Raw genomic sequence first — 18775 nt, 5'->3', positions numbered from 1 at the left:
AGAGGCCATAAACTGTGCTTCTATAGTTCCTTAGGCATTTACATACATAAGACCTTTATTGGCATAGATAATGGAAATACAAAACAACAACCAAACATTAAACATTCAGAACACACACACAATAAAATAAAACACTCGTAATAATCCAATACCCCCTCCCCCCATTCACCATAATATAGCAGAAGACCCAGAATTCCGTCCTGCCAGAATCCCAGAAACAAAGTTGGCAACCTTGTCAAGAGAGTCAGTTTCCTCTATGGAAAGAAGAGTTTGTAATTTAAATGAATCCTCCCAGCCCTGCATTTTGTTCAGCAGTGGAGCCAGATAGATCTTACGAAGGGTATCATGGAGTGGGCAGTAAAAAAATATATGATGTAATGTCTCCACACAATTCCTGTCACAGGTACATCTTCTTTCTGAGTAGGGAATGCCACAAAACCTGCCCGCTAGCAGAGCTGATGGAAAGGTATTGCATCTCGCAAGGGAGAAGGCTCTGCGAGCCTGTGGGCACTGCAGATGATAAAGGAAAGAAGCCGGCTTCCCAAAGCTGACTGGGATGTGCAGATGGAGAGGGGAGCAAATGGTGTTAGCTGCACAGAGTAGCTCTTGACGCTCAATATCGAGCAATCTTTCCTTGATAGTCCTGTAGGCTTCGCTTAAACCAATCATACCCAGGCTCGCTGTGTCTAGTCCTATCGATTTAAGCTTGGAGAGTAAATCCGCAACCTCCACAGGCAGTACTGGATCAGCCAGAAGCTGGTACATTAGCCCATACGGGGCAGCACTGAAGAGGATTGCAAGCCAAAATTTTACTGATCTCAACCAAGCCAATGTTTTGAGTCTAATAAAACCCACTTCAAGACACATAGCAGAATATGGAACACATCTGGGAAAACCCAAGATCCTCCGCAGGAAGGAGGCCTGTATGCTCTCAGTTGAATGATTCAAGGCCTTATGCCAGATTGGACAGCCATAAAGAACTTGTGAGAGTACCTTAGCCTTGAATACCTCTAGAGCAGCGGGGACATATCTGTTACCTTGGCTAAAAAAAACCCAGGAAATTGCAAGGGATGAGATTTTTGATGCATTTAGGACTGCATTACGATGAGAAACCCACGAATGCTTATAGTGGAAATTAATGCCTAAATATCTGAATGTCTTTACCTGTTCCATTTTGTTGCCCATAAATGACCATTTAAATGGTTTCCAATTATTGGCAAACACCATGATTTTAGATTTAGAGTAGTTAATCTGTAACTTGTTGGATGTAAAATACTCTATAGATTGATTAAGTAGACGTTTTAAGCCAATTCTTGTTCAAGAAATAAGAGCTGCATCATCCGCATACAGTAATAGCGGCACTGGATGGGACCCAAGTATCGGGCAGTGACCATCCACTGTCTTCAAGGCTGGGGCTAAATCATTCAGGAACAGGTTAAATAGCATGGGAGCCAAAATGCATCCCTGCTTAACCCCTTTGTTTATGGCAATGGGGTGTGTGAGGCTACCACTCCTGGTATATCTAACTTTACATGATGTGTTAGAGTATAAGATCTTAATTAACATCAATAGTCTTTTATCAATCCCCATGCTGGCTAATTTAGACCAAAGAAGATCTCTATCAATGGAATCAAACGCAGCTCTTAGATCAAGGAAAGCCACGTAGAGTCTTGGCTTTCTTAATCTGTTTATAGACTTCTTGAGTTGGCATCCTTCAGTCTCGGAAGACTATGGTGTCACGCTCTGAATGGTGGTTCTGGAACAGAGTGTCCTCTCCAGTACGCAAAGCCTGGGTAAAGTAGGGATGGAGGATAGGCTGTTACCCATGCAGCAAATCCCCCCTCTCCACGTCGCTGAAATGGTCCAACGGAAAGGCAGAGGCCAATATGGTTGGTTCCAGCGGCGTCGCAGGAGTTGCCAGAACGTGACTGTGTTCAGCCATGAACTGCCTCAGGGACTCCGGCTCCGGATTTTGCCTCGAGGTTGACTCCTGAAGCCTTTTCCATAACTGGATGTAGCCACAAGGCAGTGGAGGTTTGGGATCAGTTTTCCTTCTCTCAGATGAGCTGCCTTCCCAGGTGAGATAGAATTAAACAGTTATCCATTGTTGATTTGCTCCGACAAAATCCTGATTGCTCAGCACCTAGGATATCCTTAGAGTTGGTCCAGGTAAAAAGCTTATTATTTAGGTATTTCGCATAAATTTTGCCTATTACAGAGAGCAAGCTGATAGGCCGGTAATTTGCAGGGAGCCTAGGGTCACCCTTTTTAAAAACTGGGATGATTGTTGCTGAGACCCAATCTTTGGGAACTAGGCCAGTCCTATCGATCGTTGTGAAGAGGGGTGCAAGCAAGTGAGCCCACCACTCAGGGTCACATTTTAAGAGTTCAGGAGGTATTAGATCTGGTCCGGCAGCTTTCCCTGATTTCAATTGATCTATTATCTGTATAATCTCCATGGGCATCACAGGGGGCCAGGTAGGTAGATCAGATGAATTGAAGTCGGGTTGGGTATCTGGGGATTTGCACTTATCAAAAAAAAGTTCTGAAAAATGTTTAATCCATACAGAAGAAGAGATTACAACTGGGTCATCCATTTTGGAGCGAAGAGAGCCTGATACCACGGCCCAAAATTGTTTGTTATTTTTTTGCTGTATCGCTTGCAACAACTTGATCCATTGAGCATGGGTGTACTTCTGCTTTTTATCTACCAGTAAGGCATTAAATTGTTTTTTGTAGAAAAAATATTTAACTGCCTCACATGGAGCGTTAGACTTTCTGAAGGCCAAATAAGTTGCTCTGATCAATGCCTTGAGGGCTCTGCATTCTTTGTCAAACCAGTCCTTTTTATCGGATACACCATGTACAGTGCTCCGCTTAGGGTTGGAACCCAGGGTCCTAAGGATGTGGTCAATCAGGCACTCAAATGACTGGATTTGGGCAAAAGGGTCAGGCTCCTTCAAAATGGATGATAATGAATCTATATTTGTTGATTCCCTAATTAACTGATGAAAATTTAAAGAAAGGGTGTTGTTCACTATGATTTTGCCACTACTCTCTGTGTTTACTTCAACCCCTGGGTGTGCTGGTGTTCTCCCCGAGTGTAGATCAAGCACCAGGGTTAGAGGGAAGTGATCACTAATAGGCAGATCCCTGATGTCAAACTCTTTCACATGTGGTTTCAAAGACATGGACACGAGAGCATAGTCTACGACGCTTGACCCACGGGGGGACATGTATGTAAATTCACCAGCATTGGGGTACTCCTTTAGCCCATTAAGCCAGAGCAGGTTAGAAATAACAGAAAATCTTGCAAGGGCCAAGCCATTAGCATTGTAATGAGGATCCTTTGACCATCTATCTAACTTACAAAATATGGGGAAAGAATCTTCTTCATCCACCATCCATGCTCTAGAATAGATTTGATTAGAGTTTCCAACCCTGGAATTCAGGTCGCCCAGCAAAACAACCTCAGCTAGAGGATGATTCCTCTTGAGGTCATCTATACCAGTCAAGAGGTCACTCCAGAGCGGGGATCTCTGAGAACTGTTAAGTACAGGGGGGATATAGACATTAATACATAATAAGTCAATAGCTTCACAGGATATCATTAAAGCCTGCATCTTACAACACCCTGAAGTTGTGGCTAGGGAGCAAGGTTTAAGATGCTCTGCCACCAGTATGGCTAAACCTGCTGATGGGCGCCCACTAGAATTAGGTTTAATAGCAGGGAGCAAAAAAGCTTTATATCCATTAAGATGCAATTGGCCCTGGACCCATGTCTCTTGCAACATAATTACATCAAAAGTTCTAAGATAACTTAGAAAATCGGTGTCATTTTCCTTGCTCTTCCATCCTGGGATATTCCAGGAAAGGATTCTCAAAAAGGGAGAGACCAAGTCAGGAGAAGGGTTGACCAGTCAAGCTTCATTCACGGTCAGGTTCTCAATTTCCAGGGGGGCATGAGACACACAGCTAGATGAGGCTAAGTTTGCCTCCATGAGTAACACAGAATCTCTTGAATTAGTAACATGTTCCCTGGGTGAAGTAGTTTCTGATTCGAATTGATGACCCAAAGCTTGCTCTGGAGGAACCGAAGGATGCGTTCTGCCAGTTAGAGCTTATTCATTAGGACTAATAAGTTCTGCTCTAACTTTATCCAGGCATTTTATTATGTTTGCTTGTTCCATCCTTGGAAGGCTCTTGAAGGCATTTATAGCTCCTTCCACAATCTCATCTTCTTCTGGAGAAGGGGAGGGAGGCAAATTTCCTCCACCTGGAGGCTCCTGATGGATCTCAGCCTGAATGGGCAGCTTCTGAAGGGGGTCTGCTTTCAGAGATGATGCTTGAGGGTCTCGTGGAGATGAACTCTCCAAAGATGTAGAAGAACATTGGGTCAGAATAATGTTTGTTAATTCCTGCCAAACCATCTCAATTTTTTTGACCATCTGTAACTGCTTTTGTTGAGGGAGAGCTCTGTATGCCTCCAGAGCCTCTCTGGTTAGCGCGTCTTCGTCTATATCCAGTTAGACATTTTAATTGAGAAATTGTCACTAAGCACAGTTGACTCCTACAAAGCAGACAAGAGTAGGTAATGTTTCCTGGTTCTGGTGTTGTGTGAGAGGAAGAAAAACATCCCTCTATTCACTCTATCCATCCCTTGAATAATTTTGTATGTCTCAATCAAACCTCAGGCTTCTTTTTTTCTAGACTAAAGATCCCCAAACGCTGTCGCTTTTCCTCATAAGGGAGGTGCCCCAGCCCAGTAATCATTTTGTTTGCTTTCTTCTGCACCTTTTCCACTTCCACTATGTCCTTTTTGAGATGTGGCAACCAGAACTGGATGCAATACTCCAGATGTAGCCTTACCATCAAGTTGTACAATGGCATTATAATATTGGCTGTTTTATATGTTTATTGGCTGTTTTATTCTCAAACCCCCTCTTAATTATCCCAAGCATGGAATTGCCCTTCTTCACTGCTGCCACACACTGGGTCGACACGTTCATCAAGCTGTTCACCAGCATCCCAAAGCCTCTCTCCTGATCCAGCACAGACAGCTCAGAATCCATTAGCCCTATCCTAACCAACTCTTCAGCAACTATGCAGCTGCAAGCAGTCCCGCGGTAAGGGAACAAATATTCCCTTACCTTGAGGAGGTCTCCATGACTGCACCCCACCCCAGAATGCAGTTCACATCCCATTAGTATGGCTCATTGGTACTGGAAAATTGGTTAGCTTGGGCCGCCAGTGAATTTCTATTTCAATTTATATTAGGAATTATACAGGGTGACCCAAAAGTGGGTGGACAGTAAATGATAACATTTATTCCACCTACTGTCCACCTACTTTTGGATCACCCTGTATAATTCCTTATATAAGCAGCAAGTAGAGACTTGGGGAGACCTAGCAATGCTTGCACTTTGTCAGGCTATCTCTGAAATTGTTTGGATATTGCAGTTGGTAGCCCCCCTCTTGACAGAAAGTGCTTCATTAAAGATGACATTTCATCCAATCTGTATAGGTATCACATAGACTTTCTGGCATCAAAAGAAATTAAGCAGGGGTTACTTCAGCCATAAAATTAACATTCGATTTTAACTAGCAGCTGTCAGCAACACAAAACCTTAGGGGTATTTTAGAAATACCCCTAACAAAGAGATCTTTGAAAGTTTCACTGGAAATAGTAAGGAAGCTGCAGGACTCCCAAAAACACAATTCTATGCATTCAGTGGAATTGACTCCAAGGGAATCACATATAAGATTGTAGCCTATGCTTTCTACAAGATAAGAGAGGATGTGTAGAGCACTTCTGTGCAAAGCCCATTCATACTAATGGGCTTCTTCAGGAGAATGTCCCCTCTCTCACCTGTGCTGATGAACAGGAACGTCAATGTGCTGACCCATCTCCAAGTCAGAGTGCAATCCAAACATTGCCTTTGGCTGGCAAAGTGGCCACTGCGCCAGCAGACGGTGTAGTGAACATGCCATAAAGCATGTTCCTGTCACCTGGAGAGCAAGTAGCGCTAGTGGGGAAGTAAGAATTGCACTGCACTGACGGAGGTAAGACCTGTACCAGGTTGTGGAAGGGTGACAAAAGGGTGGAGCAGAGGCGGGGAGGAAGTGTTTTGTGGTGGGGAAGGAAAGGGGGCAGATCAGGCCGGGGGGGGGGGAATCAGCGGAGCAGGCCTTCACCATATCCCAACCCTTGTCCTGGGCCTGTCGGCCCTGTCAGCTTTACATGAGACTGTTCAGATCCAAGTAGCCTCATAGGGCAGGCTTACACCGAGGAGTCCTCCAGCTTGCTCCTAACTAGTGCTGGAAACCGCAGAAGCCGTGCTGCCCACTGCAGCAGAGCTACTTAGGATTTGGCTGCCCGCTGCAGTACTAGTGAGTGCTTTTCTCAACACTGGATGCAGATGAACACCAATGCTTACCTCCAGCACCATATGGGCTAAGTATAAAATGGAAACAGGTTGGCACACTACATAAACCTTATGTAACAATAAATAACTGTGGCACTACCTATGCTGGATTAGTATACCCAAATGAGGGTTAACATAAGACCATAAGAAGAGCCCTGCTGGATCAGGCCAAAAGCCCATCTATTATTATTATTATTATTATTATTATTAATTTATACCCCGCCTTTTTGCCCAGCGGGCACACAAGGCGGCTTACAAACACCTTAAAAATACATTAAAAAACAATTTACAATAATTTAAAAAACTAAAAACAAACAAACCCCATGGATTTTCATATGAAAAGCAAGAACGCCAGCCAACCTGTCAACAATTAAAAGCTTTTTGAAATAAAAAGGTCTTCAGTCCACGCCGAAACGTTAGCAACGAGGGAACAGTTCTCAGTTCTAAGGGGAGGGTATTTCACAGTTTGGGGGCCACTACTGAGAAGGCCCTCTTCCTGGCCGCCGCCTCTCTCACATCTCTTAGTGGCGGCACAGTCAAAAGGGCCCCCCCAGATGATCTAAGCACAGGCAGGATTGTAGGGAAGGAGGTGGTCCCTCAAATACCCCGAAACCGAGCTGTAAAGGGCTTTAAAAGACAGAACTAGCACCTTGAATTGGGCCCGGAACAGAACCGGCAACCAGTGTAGCCGCCGGAGCAACAGCTCGACAGAGTCAAATTGACGTGCCCCAGCAACTACACGAGCAGCCGCATTCTGTACTAGTTGTAATTTCCAGACCATCTTCAAAGGCAGCCCCACGTAGAGCGCATTGCAATAATCTAATCTAGATGTCACTAGGGCATGGGTTACTGTGGGCAGGTCCGCGCAGCTCAGGTATGGTTGCAGCTGGCGAATCAGCCGAAGCTGAGCAAAGGCTCCCCTTCCTGGATCTCAGTGGCCCACCAGATGCCTCAGGGCACACAAGACAACAAGAGACGTGCATCCTGGTGCCCTCCCTTGCACCTGGCATTCTGAGGCAAGGAGATTGTTTATTAGAAAGCATTCAGAAAAGAAGCACCGGGACAGTAACTAAAGGGACTGACATGGAAAGCACATCAATATTTTACCATTAGCTTATCAGGATTTTTGCAGTAGTAGTTTTCTCTCTCCCTCGCCCCCCCAGGGGGTCATCTAAACAATCAAGCACAACTGAAAGTACATACATAGCTGGCGGCCCAGCACTTCCCCCGGCAATTGATTTCTATATTGCAATCAATGGGGAGCTGTGATTAAACATCAGTTTGATGCAACCCTGGATTCTGGAGTATTACATTTTTTGACATCAATGAAAGCTGTGCATAAAATGTAGCAGTCTTTTCAAATCTCCTGTAGTGAAGTTATCAGGATGTAGTAAGTGTAGACAGGCCTAACAATGCTGCTTCTTCAATCTTGGGTTGCCTGGCCCACTCATGTAATTTGCAGTTAATGAGATGAATCTTACTCATGAAAAGGCAAATATTCCTACAAAATCTGATTCATGCCATTCAAGCCTCCAAGGCAGCAAAGCTGAAGAAGCATTAGTTGTAAGAGAAAACAGAACCCTTTCTCTTAAGTTTTGGTTGGTTGGCAACCTTCAGTCTTGAAAGACTATTTTATAAGCCTACAGCACCCAGTATTCCCAGGCAGTCTCCCATCCAAGTACTAACCAGGCCTGACTCTGCTTAGCTTCCAAGATCAGACGAGATCGGGCATGTGCAGGGTAACAGTTGCTGTCTTAAGTTTTATTAATTGGCAAATACACTGTTTTTCTAAAATTTGTTTAAGCTACAGAAAATTGTCCTATAAGGGCATACAAGAAATATAATTTTGTGCTGCTTTTCATTTCAGTGTGGTCCAGCTGCTAAATACTATGTAGTTACACAAAGAGGCAGCCTAGATTTTACAAGTTTTGCCCAGACTCATTTCTAATAGTGCCTTCTCCAAACATCCAGGTTCTTTTAAGAGGAATTTCCTATTGCAGCAGTTCTCAGACTCACAGGGAGTTTAAGACCGCAGGTAAGTCTTGGCGAGGGGAAGGCAGCGATGAAATCCACAGGATCGCCTTGCTGCTGGGGTTGTAGGGCCTTTTAAAAAAAAATACCGTGGCCCACCTCTGTAGAGCTCCCCATGCCTCAAAATAACTAAAAAATGTGCTCGTGACCCACTTTGGGATTGCGATTGCAAAACCAGAAGTGGGTCACAATCACATTTTTTAATTATTTTGAGGTGTGGGGAGGGCTCTGCAGAGGGCTTTGTGTGGCTCCCCACACCCTCAGGAGTCTGCTGCAGGCAGGGGTAAGTTTTAAAAAAGCCCCTGTGACCCCAACAGTGAGGTCATCCTGCAGATCACCTCGCTGCCTTCCCCCTTCCCTGCCCCTTAAAGTGCCAGGGGCAGTCATTCTCATGCTGGTGGGTTGTGACACACCAGTCTGAAAACCACTGTCCTATTGTTTTGGATCAAACAATATTCACTGAATGGCAGGGCTGGCCCATCTATGAGGCCAGGTGAAACAGAGTGCTATGAACAGCAGTTTGAGGAGGCAGAGAACTGGCAGGAGGAAGTTTCTGAACTACTAGGTTACATATCTAGAACTCATACAAGACACAGTATAGATACACTTAAACTGGAATCAGCTCATCACACAGAGAAGCAAGATAAAAAGACGTGGTCCAAACAGAGAAAACCATTAGAAAACAACAACAACACCAAGACATGAGTCAGTCCTCTTGGTCTCTAAAAACGTCAGAAGCTCATAAAGGGCACGCTAGAAATAACATAATTGTAAGCCAATTCAATGCTTCCTCCCTTGAAGTGTTCAGTGTAAATTAGCTTATGTCCTGGAAATATTAATATATCTCATTAACAAGATTACAATTGTAAAAAGATCATTCATGGCAGAAAGTTTACATTTTCGAAATGCTCCTTTTAAAATTGGAGTTGTGGTTTTGGAAAACAGGAGAATACACGTATTGAAAGGTGGAGAATAAATATTTACTTTAAAAAAATATATATAAGCGTATTACACGTCTTTGAATAGTCTTTAAAATGAGTAGAGCTCATTGTCTTACATACAGCATCATCCAATATGTTTTACTCTGAAGTAGGTCCCACTGTGTTCAGTGGGCTTTACTTCCCAGTAAGTGCGTGCATAGGATTGCATCCTTAGCCAGAAAAAGATACAACAAGCATTAAAGGATACAATATAATGTTAAAAAAGAAAAGTAATACAAAGACAAAGAGCTAACCATGTTAGCAGGACTTAAATTGAGGTGTTCTCTTGCTGAGAAATCTGTCAAAAATTTGGGCAAGGAGAACTTGCATGTTTTGTTCCATGAAGACTGATTGACTCTTGATTTTTATGGTACAAGCGTACAGTCAGGTTTCCTTTTATAGGGGAAATAAAGATTTCCTGATGCTATCATATTGCTACAGCTGCATCACTACATTTAAAAAGAGTGATGGTTTACAGAGGACAACCTGCTAACAGGTTTATGAAAGTCCTCTTGCTACACACAGTTTGAGTTCTCTCTCTCTCTCTCCTTCATGGAGAAGGAGCACAGGATGGGTTAGATATGTGAAGAAGCTTAATTAGGGTAGAGTCAGACAGCCAATTTAGTCATGCAATGACAGTGATCTGTTCCAGGCCTAGGCACTCCAAAATTTTATATTAATTAAATCTACATATTGATGTTCCAGCAGAGACACATCCTTTCATCCTAAATACCCTAAACAAAGACTCTGGAAACAGCAGAGTCTCTCTGCCTTTCACTAAATTTTCCTTCATTATTGCAAAATGACTAGGACAATCCCATTCGTTTGACAGATTTCAAGAGATGATGATCAGTGTTGGTGGTGAACAGAAGAATGAAGCGTGTTTTGTGTTTTACTAGGCAAAGCATATAATCGTCCCAAACCTGTTTTCTACAAAACATGTTTATTGCACGAGAAAATCAGTTCTGCAAACACAAGCATTTGTATGACAGTTTTAATAATAACTGCTGGAACAACAGTAGTTAATAGCCTTGCTTATGGGACGCCTGGGATAGGTGTCATTAATTTGTGAACATGTCCTGTTGTAGCTCCTAATATAGGAGCTAATGTTTTCACAATTAAAAAAAAAAAAAAGCAACAATCATTGCCCGGTGTGTGGGGCTACCACGGCACCAAAAATGTCTGCTGCAGCATCCTGAGCACAACCAGACAGCCGCTGGCAGCTCCTCAGGAGAAAGGGACATTCGCCCTCTTCCCCCAAGCAAGGGAAGGAGTCCCGCAATGGGGCTACTTTGTAGCAGCTCTTTAGCCAGCGCAGAATCAAGAAGCTTTGTGTCAGGCTGTGTGACCCGTGCTGAGCCTGTTCCCCACTCCACTGGCCTCCCCACCTCCTCACAAAATCTTCAGCACACGACTGGAAGCAACTTCTGGTTGGTGTTTGCCAACTAAACACCGGTCTGCTTCCAGGGGCATTCTAAGGCAGGGGAAGGGCAATGGGGTGGGCTGCGAACCTCCCTGCACATCAGCTGGATGCAACAGGACATTGTGGATGCAAACTGGAAGTTGCTTCCGGTCATGTCCTGGAGGCCTGCCTGCCTGCCTTCTGAGGCACTGAGAGGCGTCCACGGTTGCTCAAATCCACAGACGCCAAGCCCGTGAACAGAGAGGATTCAATGCATTAGCGGCCACCTTTTTTTGGGGGGGGGGTTATCCCCTTTGGGGGGGGGAGTTATCCTCTTCATGCCAGAGATGAGCTGGGCCTCATGCTGTCTCAGGCACATTTTAAGTCAGTCAATAAACCAAAATGTGAATTAACGAAGAAGCTTTATTTATCATGAGGCGTTTTCCACCACAATCTCACATTAGATGACACAATTTTTTATGTTTCTGTTTGTGGTTAAGAAGCTGGCCTACTTCATGTACTAGAATCCGAGATTTCTCATTAAGGATTTGCCTCTGTGTGGGAGTGAGGGAGACAGTCGCACACAGGTAAGCTGTAAAGTAATGCTATGGACAACTGCTTGGAATGACACTTTCTGCTGAACCACAGAATGTGGGCGAGCCGGGCCAATGCACTTCAAAAATAAGGTTTACAACATCCTGAGGCCACACATTATTCTGTAGTGAGCTCTAGGATAGCAGTAGATTATTTCTTTGGCACAAGAGATGGGAAGAAGAGTGAAACCACTGTTTTTACTGCTATAATAAAAGACCGTGTATGACTCACTCCTGATCTTTGCTTATGACAAGCTGTCGTTGAGATTATGTGGATAAATTTGTGGAGGATCCTGCCATAGGGCAAGAGGGTGGACAATGTTCTATTGATTCCTTTCAGCATTTTGATTCTAATGTTAATTTAGTGTAGATGTTGCCCCTGGTTTAAACAAAAAGTTGGCTGAGATACATGACAGAGATTGGAATATTATAAAGTTCCATATTGCTGCAAAGACAGAAAGCTTTCCACTGTTGTATAATGGGTTGCAATCTTAAGTAGAGAGGGTTGTTTTTTTTTTTAATTCATTCTCAACATTTTGTCAGTTTCACACAAATATGTAAAAGTATACTATGAAAATGGCATAGCGAATGGCTTCAATGACCTCAAGAAGCAGTGAAATTCAATACTTCAGTACAGGTCCAATCTCATTATACACTGATTTTTTAATACACGGATTTGACTCAATACGAATGGCCACTGCAAATGAGAAGGAATGTGCTGATCCCTGGAGAAGGGGAAAAATGCACCCCTTTAAAATGCTTTTCTTACTGTTGTAGAGGTTTTTATCTCAACATGATGAGATAAAGGACATGGGTCCTTTAAATGAAAGGAAAACAGTCCTTTACAATAGTTAGAGAGAGGGACGCTGACAAGTCGCCTGTGGCAGACTTCAGAGGGGCAGTTTTCTTCTGTGTTGGACCTAGGACCAGCTTAATACCATCATATGTCCCCCTTGATGTTGCCCGTGTCACCTGCTATCTGTATCTGGGAACAGAGTTGGAGCCAGTAGTTGTTAGCACATCTCCTGGCAGTCTGCTGGACTTTGCTGCGAGCAGCTCGGAGGACCTGCAGGTTGCGCTCACTGGGACAGGCTTTGTATGCTGCTTGAGCTCTCCTCTTTTCCTCAATGACTGGTGTCAACTCCTCAGAGTGGGCTTCTTGCCGAATACAGACAAGTGGTGTTGTAAACAGCATTCTTGAAATGTTCCCATCTGTTGTTGGATGCATTTGCATCGGCCGGGCCTGGAAGAATTTCCTCAAGCGCTTGTGCAAATTCCTCCACTTTTCCCTGATCCTGGGTCTTGCCGGTGTCAATGCGAGGTCTTCCTTCCTTTTTTGTGTGACACAGTTCGCAGTTTCACTCTGCTGCACACCAGGGAGTGGTCAGTGTTGCAGGCAGCACCCTGATAACTGTGTGTGATCTTGATGCTGGGAAGGCTGGAGCGTCTGGTGAGAATCAAGTCGAGCTGGTGCCAGTGCTTTGATCGTGGGTGTCTCCAATAGACTCTGTGTTGGGGCTTCGTGTTGAAGAATGTGTTGCTGACCCAGAGAACATGATGGCAGCAAAACTCTAGCAGGCGTTGGCCATTTTTGTTCATCTTTCCAGTTCCGAACTGACCTAAGCAAGTGGGCCACGAACTGTGATCAGCACCACAACTGAACGCTTTCCACATGTGCTGCCTCTGACGCATCCTCAGTATCACCTGGCAGGACAAAGTTCCAAACAACAGTCCTGGAATGAGCTGGAATCCCTAGCATGTATGCACTGCTGAAACAGAGACACCTGCGTTGGCTCGGTCATGTCGTGAGAATGGATGAAGGCCTGATCCCAAAGGATCTCCTCTATGGAGAACTCGTTCAGGGAAAGCGCCCTACAGGTAGACCACAGCTGTGATACAAGGACATCTGCAAGAGGGATCTGAAGGCCTTAGGAATGGACCTCAACAGATGGGAACCATTGGCCTCTGAGTGTCCCGCTTGGAGGCAGGCTGTGCAGCATGGCCTCTTCCAGTTTGAAGAGACACTTGGCCAACAGAGTGAGGCAAAGAAGGAAGGCCCACAGCCAGGGAGACACACCAGGGACAGACTAAATTTGCTCCCAGTGTGGAAGGGGTTGTCACTCCCGAATTGGCCTCTTCAGCTACACTAGATGCTGTTCCAGAACCACTTTTCAGAGCGTGATACCATAGTCTCCCAAGACTGAAGGATGCCAATGATGGTCTTAATGACTCTATCTTAACATCACAAAGTTCAGCAAGACTGTGTTTAAATCACCTGAGCAAAAGCACTTTGTTTTTTAAATTGATTTGTCATACAAATTGAGACTCATTATTCACCTGGGTTCCATTTCAAGCACTCATGTGGATGGCAAAAAACGCACTATAGCAAATCAATTTAAGATACAAAGTTTCTTTGCTCCAGTGATTTAAAAACAGTCTTGCTGACCTTTGTGATGTAAGAGTCCTTAAGAAGACAATCCATCAATCAGTCCTCCTCCAAGCACTTACAAAGGCACTCCACTCAGCCCCTCCCTTCACCAATGCAAAGTGAACACCTTTCTTTCAAGCGCTCAGGAGGAAGGGAGGGGTCTGCTGGAGAGAGAAGGATTGATGGGTTGTCAGCCAGCTGCCCCCCCCCCCTCATTAAGGAGGCTATTGTTAAAGGACTGTTCAGTTTTTAAAACCGATTTTAAAGGGATGCATTTTTCCCCTTCTCCAGGGATCAGCACATTCCTTCTCATTAGCAGTGGCCATTCGTGCAAATCCGTGTATAAATAGGTTGAGTCAAATCCGTGTATAAAAACTCCGTGTATAAATAGGCTGGACCTGTAGTGCGATTTTTGCCATCCAGGTAAGTTCTGGAAACAGAACCCATGCGAATAATGAGACTCAAGCTGCACTGTAAAGCAGTGATCCTCAGACTTTTTGATTTCTGGAGCCCTTTATACTCCTAAAAGGAATCTCAGGGAGGCCCACCAGCACATGTGCTGAGTCTCAAGTGGCAGCACTGGAGGATTATTGATGGACCTATAAAGGTAGGTGTGACAGTGGTGGGGCAGAATGAGGCAGGGAGAGGATGGAGGGCCACAACAGGGTAGGGAGGGAGGTGGATCAGGGAAATAAAAGTGGCACTCGTGTGTGCCTATTCCCATCTATCTCCCTTATTGCCACTGTTACACACCTAAACAGAAGGTATAGATCTGAGGAGCCCCATGAAGGCGGAGGAGGTTTTCTCAGGAGTTAGTGAGCAAATGTTCACTTATTCCAAGGCGCTTTCAAATTGGCCCCCTCCCATGGATACAGTGGGCACTCCACTGGTACAGCTGCATCAGTGGGTGTGTGTGTTGGAATCTGGGTAGGGCTGGCCTGCTCAAAGTCACAGTAAATGGCTAGATTTTTGAAAGGAATGAAAGCGCCCTTCAGAATCAACATGTAGTTTCTGTTCACCACAGAAGTTCTACCTTCTTGCACTGAGGTAGAAGTGAATGAGCTCCAGAAGTCAAGATTCTCTCCTGGGAAAAGAGTCCAATAGTCATAACAATCAGGACTTGATCATTCTGGTGCAGAACAAGTTTATATATTCAGCTGCTTTCTCACTGTGAACCAACCTTTATTTAAGTCAAATAATGCTACAATACGAAATGCTTACTAGACAGGAAGTCTCACTGAACTCAGCAGGGCTCACTTTTGAGAAAATGTGTTTAGGAGTACGCTTCAAATGTTATATTTATGCCATTTAGTATGCATGATGTATCAGTTTCTCAGAATTCACCAATTCCTGGTTAAACGTACAATTACACAAGCTTCTTAAAGTGCATCCAATTTTCTTGTTACTAATAGGAAAGGGCTATCATATGCCACCTTGTCAAAGATCAGTTGGAGAGCTTTTAGTTCACTCAGCCAACAGCTAATGAATCATAGCCTAAATAATGTTTTGGTTTCCTGGGTTCTTGCACCTGTTACAAAAAAGATTACAGGTTGGCTCTGGTCCAGAGTACTTTTCAAAGATGAATTTAAATGAAATGAAATTTTTCTGGTGGTGTTGTAGAGATATCCAAGTTTATCTTCATAATAAACTTCATAATACCAATCTATACCACATAAAATACATTTTAAAAACACACTTTCGTTAATTAGAAAAAAGTTTTAGCTAATCATATGATGAAAGCCTTTAATGATAACCACAGTACCATTGCTTTCAAGCACAGAACAATATTCCCTTCAAAATGAATGGAAACCGTTAACACCTTGCACATTATAAGTCCTATTTGAATGTTATGAAACTGTGAAGAATCTCCATGGTTTCACAATGTCTGGAGGTGTGCTAACAAGCTCTGTCACCATGCTCCATTACCCCACCCACCATGCATATAGCATTTGTGTGCCTGAACACTATACAATACTCATGAAAAGATCCTCCCTGCAAATAAGGATGTGCCCAGTGATCCTATCCTAGACAGAATCTCTCTGCATGCACAGTGTTTGTCTATGTCAGGGCTGCCCAAACCCTGGCCCCGGGGCCACTTGCGGCCCCCAGGGACTCCCAATACGGCCCTCGGGGAGCCCCCAATCTCCAATGAGCCTCTGGATCTCCAGAAACTTGCTGGAGCCCATGCTAGCCTGATGCAATTGCTCTCAGCATGAGGACAACTGTTTGATCTCTTACCTGAGCTGTGAGGGACAAGGGCTCCTTCCACTACTTGCTGTTTCACCTCTGTGATGCAGCAGTGGCAGTGTAGGAAAGGCTGGCCTTACTTTGTGCAAGGCCTTTTATAGGCCTTGAGCTACTGCAAGACCCTCATTCATTCATATAAGTTCCATCTCTAATAAATTCATTTATGTAAATTTATTCAAATTTTAAATGTAAATCAATCCTTTTTTTCCCGGCCCCCGACACAGCGTCAGAGAGATGATGTGGCCCTCCTGCCAAAATGTTTGGACACCCCTGGTCTATGTAGACAACTGTTGTAAAAACAGTGGGATGGGGTTATAGGGTGTGGCAAGGATGGGCCTTGCAGGCTTGCTTCCAGACACTATAAAACCATCAAATATCTCCATGGTTTCATAATATCCAAATAGGGCTAGTCATTAAAAAACCATATTTCAGACAGCTATTGTCACAGTATCACCCAGGTATTTGATTTTGCTTAAGTAAATAACGGAATTACCGTTGAAGTGAGAATGAAAGTTAGACAGCCAGTTAGAGGAAGATATTTGTTAGTTTTTAGGTGTAAACTGTTACACTAATGAGTCATTTAAGAATACTTTAGCCTGCCATCTAATATTTAGCTTTGTTTGGACCAAGAAATGGTTTTATTTGGAGAAGAGAGCACAGCTCTGCATTGTGCAGTTGTCTACACTTCATTTTCTGTTTGGACTACAAGTTGAAAAATGACCAGATTTGTGCTATTTCATCAAATCATTGATTAGATTAATCAATTTAAAAATTTGTGATCAAAAAGGCATCCCTGATCACACATATACACACATGTATGAGGAGAAATAATTATTCTTAATAAAACTACAAAAACTGTGGCTGGCACAGGAGAAATACCATTTAAGATGGTGACTATTTTGTCTGGAAAGCATTACCTGAAACGACAGTGTGCTCTTCTTATTTAAATGGAAGAATGTGTTTATTTGTATCATATGTATGCACATATAATTGATTAACAGTCATAAAATTGACCAATTTCTTTACTCAGATAACAACCCAATAAATTACCTTTCTTCACAGCATCCTCCCTAATGTCTTATACAGTAGAAATTACTTCAACATTGAAATGTATTGAAGAAGAATCTGCTGTGCCTCAGACCTGAAATGAAAGTCTCCTGCTGGATTCAGATGTCTAATCAGACTCTACATGGTATTACTGTATAAGTTTCTCATTGCCGCAATAATTCAGGGGACAAGTCAACAAATGACACTTGTAGAAATGTCATGGAACAATGCTCACTTATTTGAATGAGGCAGAAGAATTTGCAGTTTCCTGTGCCCTCTATTTGTGCACAAGAAAAACAGCAGTTTTCCCATTCCCCACAAATATGACCAGCATCTCATTACCATACCTCTCTGATAGCTGTACAAAACTCACTCTGCAGTACTTTTTTAAGGGACTGTAGCTTGTGTCCTGGTAGTTCCCCAGATTCTTGAAGTTTCTCCAGCAATTCAATTGCTCTGGCAACATCTGAAAGGACAAAAATAGCACAAAAGATTAGGGAAGGAGGGAGGCATTATGACTTCTACCCAACATTTTTACTGTTCTGTCTGTCCTAATAGAAACAAGTTCAATTCCACATCTTCAGTTGCCTTAAATGCTTTAGGTTGCCATATGTGCAGACACTTTCCTGCTATGAAAGTCCCAAGGAGATAGTTAGAACAGGAGCTTTACTGAGTCTCTGGTGGGGAGAGAGCTGCCATACATGGCTGGTGGTGTGCATTTAGTGTAACTTGATGGGCCATGAGTTCTACAGGCCTGTTTTAAACAATATTTTTGACAGAAAGGGATACTTTGCTATTTAAACTGCACATTTTGCATCAGTTTCAGACTCAAAACATTTTCAAAGGCATTCTCATGCAGAGACATTCCAACAATCTTGAATTATGAAGGCATTAACTGTAGTTACTTAAGGAAACTCTCTTTTTACCATGCCTTCTTACCAGACAACCTTGGAAAAATACAGTCCTAGTATGCATTGCAATGAATGTTTCACTAAGCTCTTGCTACTATAAGCCTCCTCCTCCACTCAATGGAGCATTCCTGGCCAGGTTACAACACACCTGTCTCAGCCTTTCACACTGTACTAGCCTAACATCTGCTCAGAAGGAAGCAGAATCAAGAATGGGAAATGGCTCAATGGTGTCTGCCAACACACTTATGGTTTATCCAGAAATGGCAGGAAATATACCATTTCTCCACAGTCCCACTGTCAGCACAGGTATTTAGCCCCCCAGAACTCAGAAACTCAGAAATCTGAGTTTCTTCTTGTTGAATTCCATCACTGCAACCACTTCCATAATAATATAAGGCTTCCCTAGCAAGCATGGGGTTAAAACACAGGCTTTGAGCAGCAGATGTGCTGCACAGCTGCAGCCACTAGAGACAGCCAGGTCATTACAGAGATAAAAAAAAGCACCTGGAGCAGTGAGGGTGGGTGTAGGATGGAGTCTGGAAAAACAGAGAGCAGAAGGAAGGCACTTGGAGGAGAGAGAGGACTGACTAAGGAACTAATGGACCTGCTGACTGACCAATGGACTAACTGATTGGTTGACTAGTGGACAGACTGGTGAATGGACTTCTGAGGATTGATGGAATGGTGAGTGCTGGAACAGAGACTACTGGA

The 18775-nt window shown here is 43.6% G+C and overlaps 1 protein-coding gene across 2 annotated transcripts in view; it reads right to left on the bottom strand.

Moving 5' to 3' along the window:
• LIN7A (lin-7 homolog A, crumbs cell polarity complex component) overlaps positions 1-18775 on the bottom strand; it is a 46901-nt gene that overhangs the window by 16442 nt on the left and 11684 nt on the right. Inside the window, exon 2 of one of the 2 annotated variants that reach the window (XM_066633509.1) lies at positions 17501-17619. In XM_066633509.1, the coding sequence (XP_066489606.1) occupies positions 17501-17619 (119 nt within the window). The remainder of the gene's footprint in view (positions 1-17500; positions 17620-18775) is intronic. The other variant, XM_066633510.1, reaches the window with a different exon arrangement.

The sequence above is a fragment of the Tiliqua scincoides genome, chromosome 7 (genome assembly GCF_035046505.1).
Source record: "Tiliqua scincoides isolate rTilSci1 chromosome 7, rTilSci1.hap2, whole genome shotgun sequence".
Classification (NCBI taxonomy): Eukaryota; Metazoa; Chordata; class Lepidosauria; order Squamata; family Scincidae; genus Tiliqua; species Tiliqua scincoides.
This window is presented reverse-complemented; position numbering and strand designations above follow the sequence as displayed.